We start from the raw sequence: 16,965 nt of genomic DNA, 5'->3' as shown, positions 1-16,965 counted from the left end.
ACTAACGGGAACAAATGGTAGAAAAATAAAATAACATAAAATGAAATAAAATACATAGAATAAAATGAATAAATGTAAATTTAAATGTAATCAATGTAGGCTACTGGATAAAAGATAAACGTGTCCAGGCACGAGACCCCCCGGACCCCTAGGGGCTGCACGCGCTGCATGCTGGGATATGTGCTCTTGTTTACAGCAGCAGTGCAATGAGAGCACTTTTCTCATGGATGAATTATATGATCACTTTTCATGCTAAACTAGCGGTGAGATCGTGATATTTTCAGAGCGGATTCCCGGGAGGATCGTGAGGCTTCAGCGCAGTGCGACGCCCGCTCACGCCCGTGTTTGGAGGCTAAAAGCTGAGGTTAAACTGAATCTGAGCCGCTGAGATTTTTGCCGTGTCACTGACAGTGTCCCACCAGCCCTGTCCCACCAGCCCTGTCCCATCAGGACAGTGTCCCACCAGCCCTGTCCCGGCTCAGGTCTGTACAGATCCACGTGGCGTCAGATTGAGAGCTTCTTTGTGAATGATTGTAACGGGATAATAAGCTAACTATCATGGACTGTTTGTAGCACAAAGCTAACGCTGCTCTGTCTGTTTACATGTGGTAGGTCAGTGTGAACAGCTGACCTATGGTGCAACGGCATGTGCATGTTGACACTGCGTTAGGGTTAGTTAGTTAGTTAGTATGGTTAGTAGGGTTAGTTAGTATGGTTAATAGGTTTAGTTAGTATGGTTAGTAGGGTTAGTTGGTATGGGTTAATAGGGTTAGTTAGTATGGGTTAGTAGGGTTAGTTAGTATGGTTATTTAGTATGGTTAGTAGGGTTAGTTAGTATGGTTAATAGGTTTAGTTAGTATGGTTAGTAGGGTTAGTTGGTATGGGTTAATAGGGTTAGTTAGTATGGGTTAGTAGGGTTAGTTAGTATGGTTATTTAGTATGGTGTGTCCAGTGTGAACAGCTGACCTATGTTGCACTGGGTTTGGGTTAGTTAGTATGGTTAGTAGGGTTGGTATGGTTAGTAGGTTTAGTTACTATGGTTAGTTACTATGGTTAGTTAGTAGGGTTAGTTAGTATGGGTTAGTTAGTATGGGTTAGTTAGTATGGGTTAGTTAGTATATGTTAGTTAGTATGGGTTAGTTAGTATGGGTTAGTCAGTATGGGTTAGTAGGGTTAGTTAGTATGGTTAGTTAGTATGGTTAGTAGGTTTAGTTAGTAGGGTTAGTGGGGTTAGTTAGTATGGGTTAGGGTTAGGGTTAGTTAGTATGGTTAGTAGGGTTAGTTAGTATGGGTTAGTAGGGTTAGTTAGTATGGTGTGTCCAGTGTGAACAGCTGACCTATGGTGCAACGGCATGTGTATGTTGACACTGGGTTAGGGTTAGTTAGTAGGGTTAGTTATTATGGGTTAGTTAGTATGGGTTAGTAGGGTTAGTTAGTATGGTTAGTAGGGCTATTTAGTATGGTTAGTAGGGCTATTTAGTATGGTTAGTAGGTTTAGTTAGTAGGGTTAGTTAGTATGGGTTAGTCGGTATGGGTTAGTAGTGTTAGTATGGTTAGTAGGGTTAGTTAGTAGGGTTAGTTAGTATGGTTAGTAGGTTTAGTTAGTATGGGTTAGTAGGGTTAGTTAGTATGGTGTTGGGGCTGGTGACCCAACAGTAATTAAAACACTGTAAACAAGGAAAGGAAGACAAGACAGATTAATATATTTTACTCGCGAGGAGAACGGTCAAGGATAAACGACTCAGTCACAATAAGCGACCAGGGTCAGATCGATGCTCGTTCTGAGCTCCTTTGGCCGTTCTCACCGCATTTATTGAAACTTCTTCACGCCCATAGTTACATAAAACAAGTTGCCCGAGCCTGAGGGGAGGGGGGATAAACGCCAAGGCAACTTGAAACATAAGATAAAAATAAAAGACATCAAACATATAATGAGCAAAAGGGAAAGGGAGCTTCCCTTTTCCCGTTCACTCCTAAAACCGTGATTCCGCTGCAGATGTTCACAGCACTCAGGGCAGGTCGACCTTGAGCGTTACTGGACACATCTCTGTTGCTCAAAAAACACATCATTAATACAGTTCATTTCAAGACACAGTATCATAAGAGTAAAATAATAGGAGATAATTATATACATTTTTCTAACATATGGTTAGTAGGTTTAGTTAGTATGGGTTAGTTGGAGTTAGTTAGTGTGGTGTGTCCAGTGTGAACAGCTGACCTATGGTGCAAGGCATGTGCATGTTGACACTGCGTTAGGGTTAGTTAGTATGGTTAATATTAAAGTAAGCTTGTTAGTATGGTTAAGTAGGGTTAGTTACTATGGTTAGTAGGGTTAGTTAGTATGGTTAGTAGGTTTAGTTAGTAGGGTTGGTGGGGTTAGTTAGTATGGGTTGGTAGGGTTAGTTAGTATGGTTAGTAGGGTTAACGGCATGTGGATGTTGACACTGGGTTAGGGTTAGTTAGTATGGTTAATATTAAAGTAAGCTTGTTAGTATGGTTAGTAGGGTTAGTTAGTATGGTTAGTATTAAAGTAACCTTGTTAGTGTGGTTAGTATAGTTAGTAGGGTTAGTTACTATGGTTAGTATGGTTAGTTAGTATGGTTAGTAGGGTTAGTTAGTATGGTTAGTAGGGTTAGTTAGTATGGTATGTCGAGTGTGAACAGCTGACCTATGGTGCAACGGCATGTGTATGTTGACACTGGGTTAGGGTTAGTTAGTATGGTTAGTAGGGTTGGTATGGTTAGTAGGTTTAGTTACTATGGTTAGTTAGTATGGGTTAGGGTTGTGGATGTTGACACTGGCTACAATATTTGAATTCGGTTGTTTTTTTCATGCTAACTTATTGCCACCCATAAATATAACATTAAAACAAATATATTTTTTCTAATCAAACTTAGATCACTATAGAATTTATGAGTAAATTTGCTTCTCCTTTTGTTTTCCTCAATGTTTTAAATTGTCTTTTGATGTATTACTTAAAACAAATGATTGCTAGTATTTATTTGATTTAGTTGGTCTATAGTTTTGCTTTATAGTTCAGGTTGTGTTTCAGATGACATCACATGATATCACCTGATATTTAATACAGATGTAGCTCAAATTAATATAGTTAAAATAAATGTTTTTGTTGTAATACAAGAAGCTTAAAGGTCTTGTCACTAATAGAAATCCTCATTCTGGAACCCGAAAACCAGAAATTCTGACTTAAGGAATAAACAAACAAACAAACATGTATGTAAATATACAGTAGTTTGAGGATTGGTTTGAGAATCCTTCCAGAGATTGTTATTGTTTTATTGTTGTTTTTATTTTGACAGAGTCATTTCAGACCGGCAGAAGTGTTATCGTTGACAAGCTGAATGTAAGTTAATGACTTAGTGTCTAACTTTTTGCAATTTGCATTACTTATTCTCAAACTTTTTTGCTTTATAGTGTTTACAGTTTTTTACGATTGAATAAACTCTCAAATCTAAAGTTTTGCCCAATTATCAAAACCTCACACTCAAGGAGCAAAACTCGGCCTCAGATTTACACTGTAACACAATAAGTCAGTTCACGCTTTATGCACAACAACACACACAGTGTAACACACACAACACACACAGTGTAACACACACAACACACACAGTGTAACACACTCGTGCATTTAGACACAGAAGTATTTCAAGATGTCACTTCTTCTAAAGCACTGACTGTCAAATGACCGCACCCATGTGCCAAATGACCACACCCATGTGCCAAATGACCACACCCATGTGCCAAATGACCGCACCCATGTGCCAAATGACCGCACCCATGTGCCAAATGACCACACCCATGTGCCAAATGACCACACCCATGTGCCAAATGACCACACCCATGTGCCAAATGACCGCACCCATGTGCCAAATGACCACACCCATGTGCCAAATGACCACACCCATGTGCCAATCCATTGAACGCTGTCATCAGTTGCACAAACACAAGATTCTTTAATTGTAGACGCACCAATCAGGTTTAAGCACGATAAAAATGCAGCAGTGAGTTCACCAAACTGAACCAAAATGGAAGGAAGAGGAAGAGGAAGATGAGAAGGAGGAAGAGGAGAAGGAGAAGAAGGAGGAAGAGGCCGTGCCAGAGGTGGAGGAGGAGGAGGAGGAGGAGGAAGAGGAGGAAGAGGCCCTGCCAGAGGGGGAGGAGGAGGAGGAGGAGGAGGAGGAGGAAGAGGAGGAAGAGGCCGTGCCAGAGGGGGAGGAGTTTGGGAGGTTCTTTTTTGTACTGGATAAAATGTAATGTTCATGAAAACTGGGAAATGTGTTTTTTCTCCTTGTCGGCTTGAGCCTGTGGAAGAAAATAAATGAGGTTGTCAACAGCATTAGTCTTGTGTCCTGTGTGTGTCATGATACAAGTGTGTGTAGTGTTCACTGTGTGTGTTGTCCTGTGTGGTGTCTACAGTCATGATACAAGTGTGTGTAGTGTTCACTGTGTGTGTTGCAGACATTGTGTTTACAGTCGTGCAAATCCGAGCCATGTTTTACAAATCCTCTGTGTTCTTCACCCACACGACTCTGTGCAGCAGTGTGTAACTGTGTGTAACTGTGTGTAACTGTGTGTAACTGATGTGTAACTGGTGTGTATCTGGTGTGTAACTGTGTGTAACTGGTGTGTATCTGGTGTGTAACTGGTGTGTAACTGTGTGTAACTGGTGTGTAACTGCTGTGTAACTGTGTGTTTCTGGTGTGTATCTGGTGTGTAACTGGTGTGTATCTGGTGTGTATCTGGTGTGTAACTGGTGTGTATCTGGTGTGTAACTGTGTGTAACTGGTGTGTAACTGCTGTGTAACTGTGTGTTTCTGGTGTGTATCTGGTGTGTAACTGGTGTGTATCTGGTGTGTATCTGGTGTGTAACTGTGTGTAACTGGTGTGTAACTGGTGTGTATCTGGTGTGTAACTGTGTGTAACTGCTGTGTAACTGTGTGTATCTGGTGTGTAACTGTGTGTAACTGTGTGTATCTGGTGTGTAACTGGTGTGTAACTGTGTGTAACTGGTGTGTAACTGTGTGTAACTGTGTGTATCTGGTGTGTAACTGGTGTGTAACTGTGTGTAACTGGTACAAACATAGTTAAGTCATATGCAACGTGTGTGTTTCATATGGTAAAAAAAATATGGTTTTGATCAATTAGTGTAGAGTTTTTACAAGAGTGTTTCATTTTGCAGGAGCTCAGGTGTTTTGCTAATTGGGTTTGTAGTTGTGCTAATTGTGAGAAGGGTTTTGCCAAATAAAACAAAACCATCAAAATTGTGTTTATTCAATCGTAAAAAAACTGTAATACTATTTCATGTGTATTTTCAACGTTTTCCATGAAGTGCATTCTGCTGATTCCTACACAGTGCAACAGCCTTGTAACATGTTATTGCTCAATTAAAACAGAAATGTAACATTACCCTTCTTCTCTCTGACAGGAATAAATCGGCTGCAAAGACTCTAATCGAGCGGTACTTTCGGCAGCTCACAGACGGCTGTGGAAATGCCTCCTGCACAAATGAGTGCTGCGCCTCATCCCAAAACTTTGAACCTTTGGATAAAAATGCAGCGGCGATCAAATCTCTGGAGCTGTTTAAGAACAATGCCAAACTCTGTGACCTGCACATCTCCAAAAAGGACGTGTCCTCCGCCTCTGGAGTGGACAGACAGATCAGCCTGGAGGACCGCAAAGGCGACTTCTCAGGTAAAATCATCTAAAGTCCCAAATCAATGCATACATAACGCTTACATTACAAGAAGTCACAAAGCCGACGACTCCATAGTGAAGTATCTCTATTATAAAGTCACTCCAAAGCATCTCATAAAATTCTGTCTCTGAAGCATTGAAGGCCAAATGTATCATTTCCTCATCAATCACGCTTTGACAAATTCTTTACACTTGAATTCATTTTTGCCAAAATTAAGTTTGATCAGCCATTTCTAACCCTAACCCTGAAATCATAATATAACCTTTAACCTTTAACCTTACAAGATATCAGGGTTCAATATAACGAGATCAAGGTGTATACTTTTTTCACTTTATTATAACACAAGATGATGATTATTTTTATTTTTTTCTTCTTCCAATTAAAGCACATAAATCAGAACTCTCCAGGGCTATCATCTCAAAACTATTTCACCTGGAGAGACGCAGAGACGACCAGAAAGGACTGTTTAGCAGCTTTATTACATGGGATCATGGGCACTCCATGATCTATTTGTATTAGATGTGTCCCCCCGGAGCCTGGAGACTGGTGGTTGTAGATGTGAAGAGAAGGTAGAGGATGAGGGGAATGCAGAGGAGGAGCTGGGGAGGTGGTGGGTCGCAGTACGGTTTAAAGCGGTCGAGCCATCTGCCTGGGGGCTTAAATGCGACCGCCTGGTGCTGATTGGGAGCGGGGAGGAGTCACTTCGGTGCGATGATTGGTGATGAGGAGCAGGTGCGGGGCCATGGTGCAGACGTCCCCTGTCCTTCCACCCTCCTTCTGTCCTTCCACCCTCCTTCTGTCCTTACACCCTCCTTCTGTCCTTCCACCCTCCTTCTGTCCTTACACCCTCCTTCTGTCCTTACACCCTCCTTCTGTCCTTACACCCTCCTTCTGTCCTTACACCCTCCTTCTTAGCCGGGAAAAACTGCATAACTTCTTGGGATAAGCGCAGAAACCTGGAAGAGTCCATGGTGAAGCGAGGGATCTGACTCTCTCAGACGGACAGGCGGACGCCGCTTGAGTGCGATGATGGCGCTGGGGAGAGGGGTCCTTCCATGGTGGCCGACGCCCGGACTGGGTGCGTTGGTTGAGCTGGGGAGCGGGTGGCCTTGACGTAGATGGGTGGAGTTAGATCTTCCAGGCTGAATTTACGCAGGCTTCATTACTGATCTATTTCCAGGCATATAAGAAATAATGGGGGAAAAATGGAATGGAAATGGAGTTCTAACTGAGGAAGAATGGGATTATGCACATCTCTATGGAGAAGCATCAAAAGAATTCTGTTATGCACATTAGAAATGTATCAGAAGACATATGCCTGACCGATTTTTCATATTTTAACTCTTTGTTCTGATTGTTTTATGTGTAATAAAAAAAACAATACAAACATTTCTTCCTGCAGACATCCACCACCTGACAGAAGACAACATTTGTACAATGCTAAGTTTCTGTGAAAAGGCTCACGATTATTCTGCCGCTGCTCAAGCCATCGGACGGGTTTTTTCCAACTCGGAAACTCTCATGAGGAGTTTTAAACGTGACAAGGCCGAGAATACGAAAGAGCCACAACCTGAAAACCACTCAAAGCAGCCGGAAGAATCAGAAATGGGCGCCGCCGCTTTCCCAAAATATGACGCCCGAGACATTTCCGACTCGTGCGATGTAGATATCAATGCAGTTCGAAGAGTCTTTGAAAAAATCCTTTCTATTGAGGAAATACAGGCCGCTCTGGTGGATGCGCTCATCTTCATCACGCCGAATCTGGAGCTGGATCTGGAGTATCTCGACGTGTACGAAACGAATCATGACTACCTTAACATCTTTGTGATCGTCATGGAGAACACAAACCTCCATAGCCCCGAATATTTAGAAGTCGCATTACCACAGTTTTGCAAAGCTATGAGCAAACTACCAGAAGAGGCTCAAGCCAGATTAGCCAGAGTCTGGTCACAATTTGGTCTATCCCACATCCGCCGCATGATGGAGACGTTTCAGCAACTCATCACTTTCACCGTAGTCAGCAACGAGTACGACGCGGACGATTTAGTCAACGACGATGAGACGGTAGTAGCTGCGACCAAGTGCTTAAAAGTAGTTTTCTACGCGAGTATTTTAGGAGGGGAGATAGACGTGGGGCATAATGAAGAAGAGGAAGAGGATTACGATTCAGAAGAGCTGTCACTGCACGAGCTGATGGGGGAGGAGCGGATTTATAAGAGGGGACCAAGAGTGAACCCTTTGGAAACAGAACTAGGAGTCAGAGCGATAGACAGCCGAAAGCCACTCATCCCATTTGAGGAGTTTGTCAACGACTCTCTCAACGAAGTTTTGGAGATGGACAAGGATTTTACGTTCTTCAAAGTGGACGGGGAAAGCAAGTTTTCGTTCCAGACCTGCCCCTTTATTCTCAGTGTGATCACCAAGAATCAGGGGCTGTATTATGACAACAGGATCCGGATGTACGGAGAGAGGAGGCTGACAGCGTTCTACAGCATGATGCAGGGCCGGGAGCCCACACCGTTTCTAGAGCTGAAAGTGCGACGAGACCATATTATCGATGACGCCATGATCCGGGTAAGGCACAGAATCATGCTACAGGATTTTAGACACAAGATGTACATAATGATGTATGAATAATAATGAATAATCATGTTTGTTATGCGTGTGACTTGCAGTTGGAGATTATAGCCATGGAGAACCCGTGCGACTTGAAGAAGCAGCTGGTGGTGGAGTTTGAAGGAGAGCAAGGCGTAGACGAAGGAGGCATTTCCAAAGAGTTTTTCCAACTGTTTTTGGAGGAAATCTTCAACCCAGATATAGGTGAGGTTCAGTTTTGGTTTGCACACACTCGGATCTTCTGAAAATGTTTGTAGGTTTGTTTGGAGGGGGTTAAATGTAGCGATAGTGGCACAATGTCATGTTATTTTTACACTATCTTTTTACTGCAAATAATCCTCTAACTTTGTGCTGCTAAACCCGACTCATAAATCTGTCACCAAACCGCATAAAACTGGACGTTGCACCACGCTTACAGTTGAAATCATTATGAAAGTACTTTGTTATTAGGTGGTAAAGTTGGTCTCCGTGTGCAGTACATTCACAGTACCTCATTCATCCACACATAGTACAGTAAAGAAGACGTTTTTATTTGAGCTATTTCATTCCCCGTCTGGACAGGAATGTTCAGGTATGATGAGGACACTAAGCTGTTCTGGTTCAGCCCGTCGTCTCTGGAGAACGATGCTCAGTTCACTCTGATCGGGATCGTCCTGGGTTTGGCCATTTACAACAGCTGTATCCTGGATGTGCACTTCCCCATGGTGGTGTACAGGAAACTCATGGGCAAGAAGGGCACCTACCAGGACCTGGCAGACCTCAATCCGGTAACTATGACATCTCTATACGGCTCAGGGGTGGTAGAGAAGTAATTCATTGTATTTAACGCTAATTTAACAATGAAGCACCAATATTTGTGCGTCGCTTGTATGTTTATTATCTCTGTATTCTTCCATAATAAAACATACATCTCATTTTTATACTCTTATACTATTTTATTTGAATGCATTTTTGGAGCGATTCAGATATGTGAAATAAAAAACATATCATTGTGTGCATGTGTGATTATAATAAAAGGGTAGAGCCAGTTCAAATGCAGAAGGGTCTGGAGTCGGACCATGAAGGGCGTCAAAACCTCTTCTAACTTGGGACGGTCCGACCACAGCTGCTCATTTGCAGCACGTGTCTCTCAAATGCAAAATACATTTCCTCTGAATATTTTCTCAAAATATTACACTTATTTTACATCAGATTTACAGACTTTTAGTGATTCTCTTGTTGCTTCTGCAGAAAACCATCCCATTTCTGTCTTTGATGTTATTGTTATTTTTTCCCCTTTTTACACGTAAACCGCCATCTTTGTTTAGACACAAACATGCATTTCTCTGATTGGTTAATCCACCTGTCAATCACGCTCATTTGACAGTATACGATCCTGTACTGGAACAGGACGTGTTTTAACGCTTTACATTTTTCCTGTGCAGATATTATTCAAGAGTCTGAGGAATTTGCTGGACTACACTGAGAATGTGCAGGACGACCTCATGCTCACCTTCCAGATCTCACAAACCGACCTTTTCGGAAACCCAACTTTACATGACCTCAAGGAGAAGGGCGACCACATACCAGTCACCAAAGAAAACCGACAAGTGAGCTTTGTTGATGCGTTTGTTTTTTTGTTTCTTTTATATATCGTGTGTAATTGTGCTACTTCTTTCCTTCTTCTAGGAATTCGTGGACATGTATGCTGACTACATCCTGAACAAAAGTGTGGAATGCCAATTCAGAGCGTTTAAGAAAGGCTTTCTTATGGTCACCAGTGAATCACCAATGAAATATTTGTACAGACCAGAGGAGGTGGAGTTGCTCATTTGTGGCAGCAGGGTAAAACGTTATTACATACTTTGTATGTAATTTTTTTATATTTCGATCTTAATGTTAAATATTCTATCATTTTTGCTCCTACTGCATATTAGAAACTGGACTTTTATGCACTTGAAAAGACGACAGAATATGATGGAGGGTACAATAAAGACAGTCAAACAATCAAGTAAGTGTAACAAGCGCACAACATGTATTTAACAAACAGCTTGTGGTAAGTCTGATTTGATCTTATTCACAGAGATTTCTGGGATATAATCCACTCGTTCAGTGAGGAGAAGAAGAAGCTGTTCCTTCAGTTCACCACCGGGACGGACAGAGCGCCGGTCGGAGGCCTCGGGAAACTGAAAATGATCATCGCCAGAAACGGGCCGGACACGGACAGGTACGAGGCGAAGATTGCACTTGGACTCAGCTGAAGCTACAGAGAGAATATCTAACCTTATCAACTCATTACTCACAGTAACCAAAATAAAAAAAAAAGATATATCCATCCATCACATATTTGCATACAAAGCTCTCAAATATACATATTTAGCTCAAATTTAAAGTAAAATGTTCTCTATTGTATGCATAAATTACATGTTTTAATGTTGATCATTGCCCTTATACGTCAGAATTTGCAATTTTCCTTCAATAAAAGATCAGTCCTAAGTTTATTCACTTTTAACCCAATTTTCTTTGTTATTCATGGCGTTTTCCTCTGCGTTGTTTTGCAGATTACCGACCTCCCACACCTGCTTCAACGCACTGCTGCTCCCAGAATACTCCTCCAAAGAGAAACTGAGAGAACAACTCCTCAAGGCCATCACGTACGCCAAAGGGTTCGGCCTGCTGTGAGGAAACTCCGTCACTACAAACACTCGTATTGTGCCTAAGCGATATAGTTTCAGGGTGCTAATGAGCCATTTTTACTATCACACTACATCAGGTTTACCAAAGATTTGTTATATTTATTGTTTTTTGTAGCACGACATTTTAAAGAGTAGAGATTTGATGTAAAGTATATTTATTTGGAGTCTTTTTGTCAGCGGTGCTTGAAGTACGGTGCTTGTCACAATGTGGCTGTATAAGTCGCTTAATTCAGTGTAATATAATGTAAAGACGTCGGAGAGATCGATTCAGTTCATACATCACATGCAAACAAATTGTTCAGTGATTTGTCAATGCATTTATTTTATTTTGTTTGTCTGCTGTGATTAAATTTTGCACTTTTGCTGTGCCCTTTTTGTAGAATTTTGAAATAAGTTTAGTCGAATGTCTCAGGAACATGATGAAAACATTGAATTGCATGAGATGGCATTACCTTTGATTGCTGCTTATTACTACGAAATGAAAACTTGCACCTCACTTTTTATCATTTTATTATCATTCACAACATTGCATAATTCCAGCTGACCACATTTGCTGACACAGAAAAGTGATGTGTTCTGAATCAATTGCACACGATGACAACAGCACAATTGACACGCTTGGAAAAGTCAGTTATTTTTGTGCCAAAACTAAGCACATCTATTGAAATAAAAGTCTATAAAAAACATTTGCAGGACATGAACATACTGCCTTAATAAATAAAATACATCTGCATACATTGTACACATTTGACACAAGTTGAATGTACAAATAAAACATTGAAATCTGAAAAGTTTTGTTTTTTTCCCTCTTCATTTTATTTTGCAAATTGATGGATTATTGTACTTTTTTGTCCTTGTCGGCCACCACCTCGGACAGATCTTCCGGTTGGATGGATTTCACTTTGGCCTCCATGTCTGTGACCCTCTGCTTCATCCTGCTTTGTGTCGACGTGAACTCCGCCATGAGCTGCGCAAACTTGCACTGCATCACGTCCAAATTAGACTGCAGTTTCTCAACCTTCTCCTCCATATCTTTGGGGTCCGCGCCGGCGTTAGCGACCGCCTCGTCTATAAGGTTATCTTTCATTAAAATGGCTTTACCTTTCTCTTCCAAGGCTTTTTTAGCATCTGGGTACTCGGTCAAAGCTTCCATCAAATCGTCTTTGGACAGGGCAAACAGATCGGAGTAACCTACACTTCTGATATTCGCCGTTCGTCTATTTCCAGCTTTACTGCCTTTGATCCCCAAAATACTAATTTCACCAAAGTACGCTCCATCGCTGAGCACTACAAACTGCGTTACGCCGTCGTCAGCCACCACTGCGAGCTTCCCCTCTTTGATAATGTACATTTCCCTTCCAATGTCTCCCTTCTTGCAAATGTAATCGCCCGGGCTAAACACTTGCGGCTGCAGCTTGAGCACCAACTCGATCAGCAGCCCTGCCTCGCAATCCTGGAAAATACGCACTTTCTTCAACGTATCCAAATGCACGTTGATGGCGATTTCAGCTTTCAATTTGTCGGGTAAGAATTTCAACACTTCCTTCTCGTCGCATGTTTTCTTCTCCGTCCACAAATAGTCGAACCACTTGATCACCCTGGCTTCTAAGTCCTTGGTGACTTTACGGAACTGCATGTACTGCTTTATGGAGTCAATTTTGGCTTGGAATTCAGCTCGAGAGGCGTTCATGTTAGAAATCATAGCACCCACGTTACCGACGATACTAGCGAAGATCAGCACGCCGGTGAGGAAATCGGCAATGACGAACAAAAACTCCACATCTCTGACTGGAGCAGGGGTCTCTCCAATGGTTGTGAGTGTCAATGTGGACCAGTACAAGGAATAAATGTACTTCCTTGCCAATCGTCCATGCTCCGGGTGGCTAATATTGGGATACACCCAAGTGTCCGTCCCAAAGCCGATGGTTTTTGAGATGGCAAAGAACATGCACGCGTTCCAGTGGATAATAACCAGGATGTAAAGCACAAGATTGCTGATTCTGAACATGTTGGGGAAGCTGGTTCTGGTCTCGGTCCGCTCGAAGAACTCAAAAAGTCTGGCCATTTTACAAAGGCGGTTTAATCGAAACTCCGGGTTGTTGTATCCAAACTTGAAAAACAGCAGATCAGTCGGGATCATTGAAATCATGTCATATTTGAACTGAGGTGTGGTTCTGTATTTGGCTCGCAGTTTCTTGCCATCTTTCACCAGCAGGCCCTGTTCCAGATATCCTGCAGACAAGATTAGGGAAGATTAGACACCCAACAGATACAGTCCACACAAAACTTATTTTTCTGTCATTTGTTCTTGATTTGGCACCAAATTGTAGAAGCTGCCACTGTCTCCTTCACATTTACACCTTATTTTCTCAATCCAGCACCACGTCATTATACATATTTCTGTTCCTTGTGCCTTTGTACCGGTTTTGTGCCTCATGTGTCCAACTTCATGACTCATTTAGACCTATAAACGCACTTAGCTAACTGCCTTGACTCTTCTAAATCATTTATTTCCATGATAAGTAAGCATGCAATCAGATAAGTTGGAAGAGGTTGAAGTTAGAAAAGAATATGTTGTTGTTTATTCAGACTATAATGTCATTCTTTCTGTTACTTTCTTTACCGAGGACAGAATAATGCCATAAAGTCTGACTCACACTTCTATAAATTAACTTTTTTGGAGATTTCTTCGGGTTAGTGAGTCACCCTAGTCTGACTGAAGTATTTGATGGGAGTTTGTGATATAATGTACATCTACACAAATTAGAGCCAAGGTTACATGTCCATCCACACTTCCATTAAGCCTGACCACGGCTGAATTGTAACACTCATATCAAATAACATGTCAATTTCCAAAAGAATGACCTGTTCTCGACCGAACAAATGTATCTGTGTAGTAGATGAGGTCCGCGGTGTAGTCAAGGAATATCCACAACTTTGTGTAGGTGTCCTGCAGCTCGTTAAAACACGCTCTGGGAAAACAAGAAGCACAAACCGGACAAATCAAGTGTTAAATGTTTACATCTAAAGTCATTCCAAAGATAAGACAAAAGTTTACCTTGTAATGATCATGATAAGATTATAAAATACTGGTGCAGCGATGACAGTCAGCCACCTGTAGTACATGTCTGCTGCCGGGTCCATGATCCAGATTTCTTTCCTGGAAACAACATCCAAATCCACTGACATTGAAGTGTATGAAAACAACTTTCAGGTCAAAATTTTGAAAAGTTCTTCTCGCATTTTCTGCTGAATGCACAGTACTTACGGAGGTTCCTCTTTCTTTTTGTCGTCTTTTTTATCGTCTTTCTTGTCATCCTTTTTCTCATCTTTCTTTTCATCTTTTTTCTCATCCTTTTTATCCTCTTTTTTGTCTTCTTTCTTTTCGTCTTTTTTCTCTTCTTCCTTGTTGTCTTCTTTTTTAATCTCCTCTTTTTTGTCCTCATTTTTGCTAGAGATCAATTGCATTTAAATGTTCAGGTTCTGTGGCCAATGGGAAGGAAGGCTTGTCACGTGGCTATAGGATCACTACTCTGGGTCTATTTGTTATTGTTGTTCACCGTTGCAGGTCACACAATGTCCAGAAGATAGCAGTATAAAGTAAGTTTTTCATATTGTACAGTTGGGATAACATTACTACCACATTGCTTTTTTGTGTTTTAACTGCATTTCTTGAGGTGAAGACAAAGGATCAGAGACTCAGGGGGTTTTAAAGAGGGAAGGATTCTAGGGAGATCATACTATAGAGCTACAACACATGTCATTGTGTCTATTCACTTGCTATAAACCGTATTGTGTCCTCTACTACCTTTTCTACTTTCACAAATGTACACACACTTACTCATCTGTGTTGTTGCAGTTATTCATGTTGTAAGTAGCCAGAGGCCACTTGTTCGCAGGACTTTGGGGGGAAAATGAAAAGCAATGCTGTGTTGAACATTTGATTGGATTTTAGAAGTACGTTTCTTCATGAGGTTGTTACGTTTCTTCAGCTTCTGCGTTTTCATTAACACGGATCTAACTTCTAATTGTACATTAAAGTACTTTAAAATAGAAACAACTGTACTGTTCAATCTGCAATTAAAAATACATTAGCTCCAGCTTATTCATTAAATACAGTTAGTCCTCAGTTTGTAAGTATCTTTTATATAGTGTAGCACTCTCCACCAAATGATTTCTATGTATTGTGATTATTTTCAATAAATATATACTATAAGGTGCACTTTAACTCTAAATAGAATTCTCCTGGTTCTGCAATATAGTCAAACGTCTGGAGATGCCGGTGTTTCTTCTTATTTATGAAAACCCACTGTCCCACACTCACTTCCTTTTACGTATGACGTCGTTGGGTCCCACAGATTGCGTGGCGTTGCTCCCTCGACTCGCTATGTCTTTGAGCTCTGGGCCCCTGAATCTGTCCAGGAACGAGTCGTGGCGCTCCTCCACCGGGCGGCCTCTGTGAGTGACCCAGGTTTGCAGCATGAGGAAGAAGTGAGAGAGCCTACATGGTCAGGGCAGGAGACAGGAGACAGTGACACTAGCCCACAACTATCATCATGATAAAAGTACAAGTGTGGAGAGTTTACCGCGCCATCGCCCCAGCCCCGGTGAAGGAGCCCCGGCTGGACAACGCCCTGTCAGACCCTTCCTCACAAAACGACTGAGCTCTGAAAGGTTTGGAACAGGGAAAGGAAGAGGGAAACAATGCTTTGGATGATTATAGAGTCACACACGGCCCCTCAGCTCCATAACCAGAGGGACGAAATGGAACTAAAATAAGGGTGGACACACATACATTATATGTACATTATATGTACATTATAGTGGACCCCAGGCTCTCCCACGTGACGTTTCTCTGAGGAAAATGTTCAATCTCAAAATTCACCACCAGGGGGTGTAACTGTGTCATAGTTTGAGACCTGCAGATAAATATTAGATGATGCTGTTTCTAAAAAAAATATAGTTTCTCCTTTTGTTTTGTTCATATCTTCCTACTTTATATTTTTTTGTCATTTATTTTGCCTTGTATTTATTTGACAGTATATATATATTAGTTGTTTAATGAAATTATAAATAAATAAATAAAGAGTGCGGTAGTGGGCAGTAGCAGCTCAGGAGGGAGAACATTTATGTTGGGTGCAGGTAAAAGGATTTTCTTTGTATTTTAGGTTTAATACATGATGGGTCCTGAATCCTGAGACAGTGCTCGTGGCTCTCAGCACAAATACAGTTTAAAAACAGAAATAATATTAATATGTGTGATATAAATTACCTATATAGAGCACTTGTCTATATTAGCACAGCATGATGCATTGGAGATTTTTTCTTCAAATAAATGGCTTTAGGCTTTATATTTAGCAATGACAATCAATAACCAAATAATGTTTCTATTGTTTTGGGCCAGATGTATTGTTCATGTCATATTATCACCCTGGCAAATTGTGCTTTTTAACTATTTATACTGCATAGTTTTCTAAAAAGAGGTGATATATTTGAGCAGAAGTGTGTAAGGCTTGTAGAGGTGTGGTTTAGTGGGACACACCTGCTGTCTCCATTCTCGATGACAGCGAGCTCATCTTCAGTGGAGTGGGTGGACAGCCGGTGTCTCGTGAAGAAGGACTTTTCACTGTGGATTTTGGACATTTTCCTTTCTGCAGCGCTGTCCTGGAACAATAACGTGAAACATTATTAGTGTGATAATGAAGGCCAATTCCAGTGTAATCGCTCAGTCATTCAGAGGTTTCAAAATGTGGTCAACTGGACAAGTCCAGTCATAAGTCTTTTTTAATTCCACAGCTGATCAATGGCTGAATATAAACTGCCGAGTGGTGAGGAGGTTTTACTTTACGTTTGACACTTTTACAGTCCAGAGAGTTTGTTTGTGAATGAGATGGAAAGTTGGGAAGAGTTTTATGGTAAAAGTTGTTGCCAAATATAAAAAATGCAAATGTTTTAACTTAA

General features: G+C 41.3%; 2 protein-coding genes across 3 annotated transcripts; one reads left to right on the top strand and one right to left on the bottom strand.

Moving 5' to 3' along the window:
* The first annotated feature begins 227 nt into the window (after positions 1–227).
* Positions 228–11,605, top strand: LOC140352311 (ubiquitin-protein ligase E3A-like). Its single transcript, XM_072437717.1, has 11 exons — positions 228–482; positions 3,318–3,361; positions 5,444–5,709; positions 7,116–8,287; positions 8,389–8,533; positions 8,891–9,096; positions 9,754–9,918; positions 9,998–10,153; positions 10,246–10,319; positions 10,392–10,535; positions 10,870–11,605. Coding segments are annotated over exons 2-11 (2,451 nt in total). The 5' UTR covers positions 228–482; positions 3,318–3,359; the 3' UTR covers positions 10,991–11,605.
* Positions 11,606–11,817: 212 nt separating this feature from the next.
* On the bottom strand, positions 11,818–16,670 carry cnga3a (cyclic nucleotide gated channel subunit alpha 3a). Of its 2 annotated transcripts, none has more exons than XM_072437718.1 (8): positions 16,547–16,670; positions 15,591–15,671; positions 15,329–15,505; positions 14,846–14,905; positions 14,273–14,455; positions 14,063–14,164; positions 13,870–13,976; positions 11,818–13,236 (listed from the first exon to the last, which is right to left on the bottom strand). In XM_072437718.1, the coding sequence occupies exons 1-8, from the start codon at positions 16,645–16,647 to the stop codon at positions 11,840–11,842; spliced, it is 2,208 nt and encodes a 735-aa protein (XP_072293819.1). In that variant the 5' UTR covers positions 16,648–16,670; the 3' UTR covers positions 11,818–11,839. The 2 variants fall into 2 exon arrangements, with proteins under 2 accessions (XP_072293819.1, XP_072293820.1); XM_072437719.1 differs by having other exon boundaries at positions 15,329–15,460.
* Positions 16,671–16,965: the final 295 nt, after the last annotated feature.

Source organism: Eucyclogobius newberryi, unplaced genomic scaffold (genome assembly GCF_026437365.1).
Source record: "Eucyclogobius newberryi isolate DKJ021-1_F unplaced genomic scaffold, fEucNew1.0.hap1 SCAF_82, whole genome shotgun sequence".
NCBI lineage: Eukaryota > Metazoa > Chordata > Actinopteri > Gobiiformes > Gobiidae > Eucyclogobius > Eucyclogobius newberryi.
Note: the sequence above shows the minus strand (reverse complement) of the source record. Positions and strands in the feature narration are given on the sequence as shown.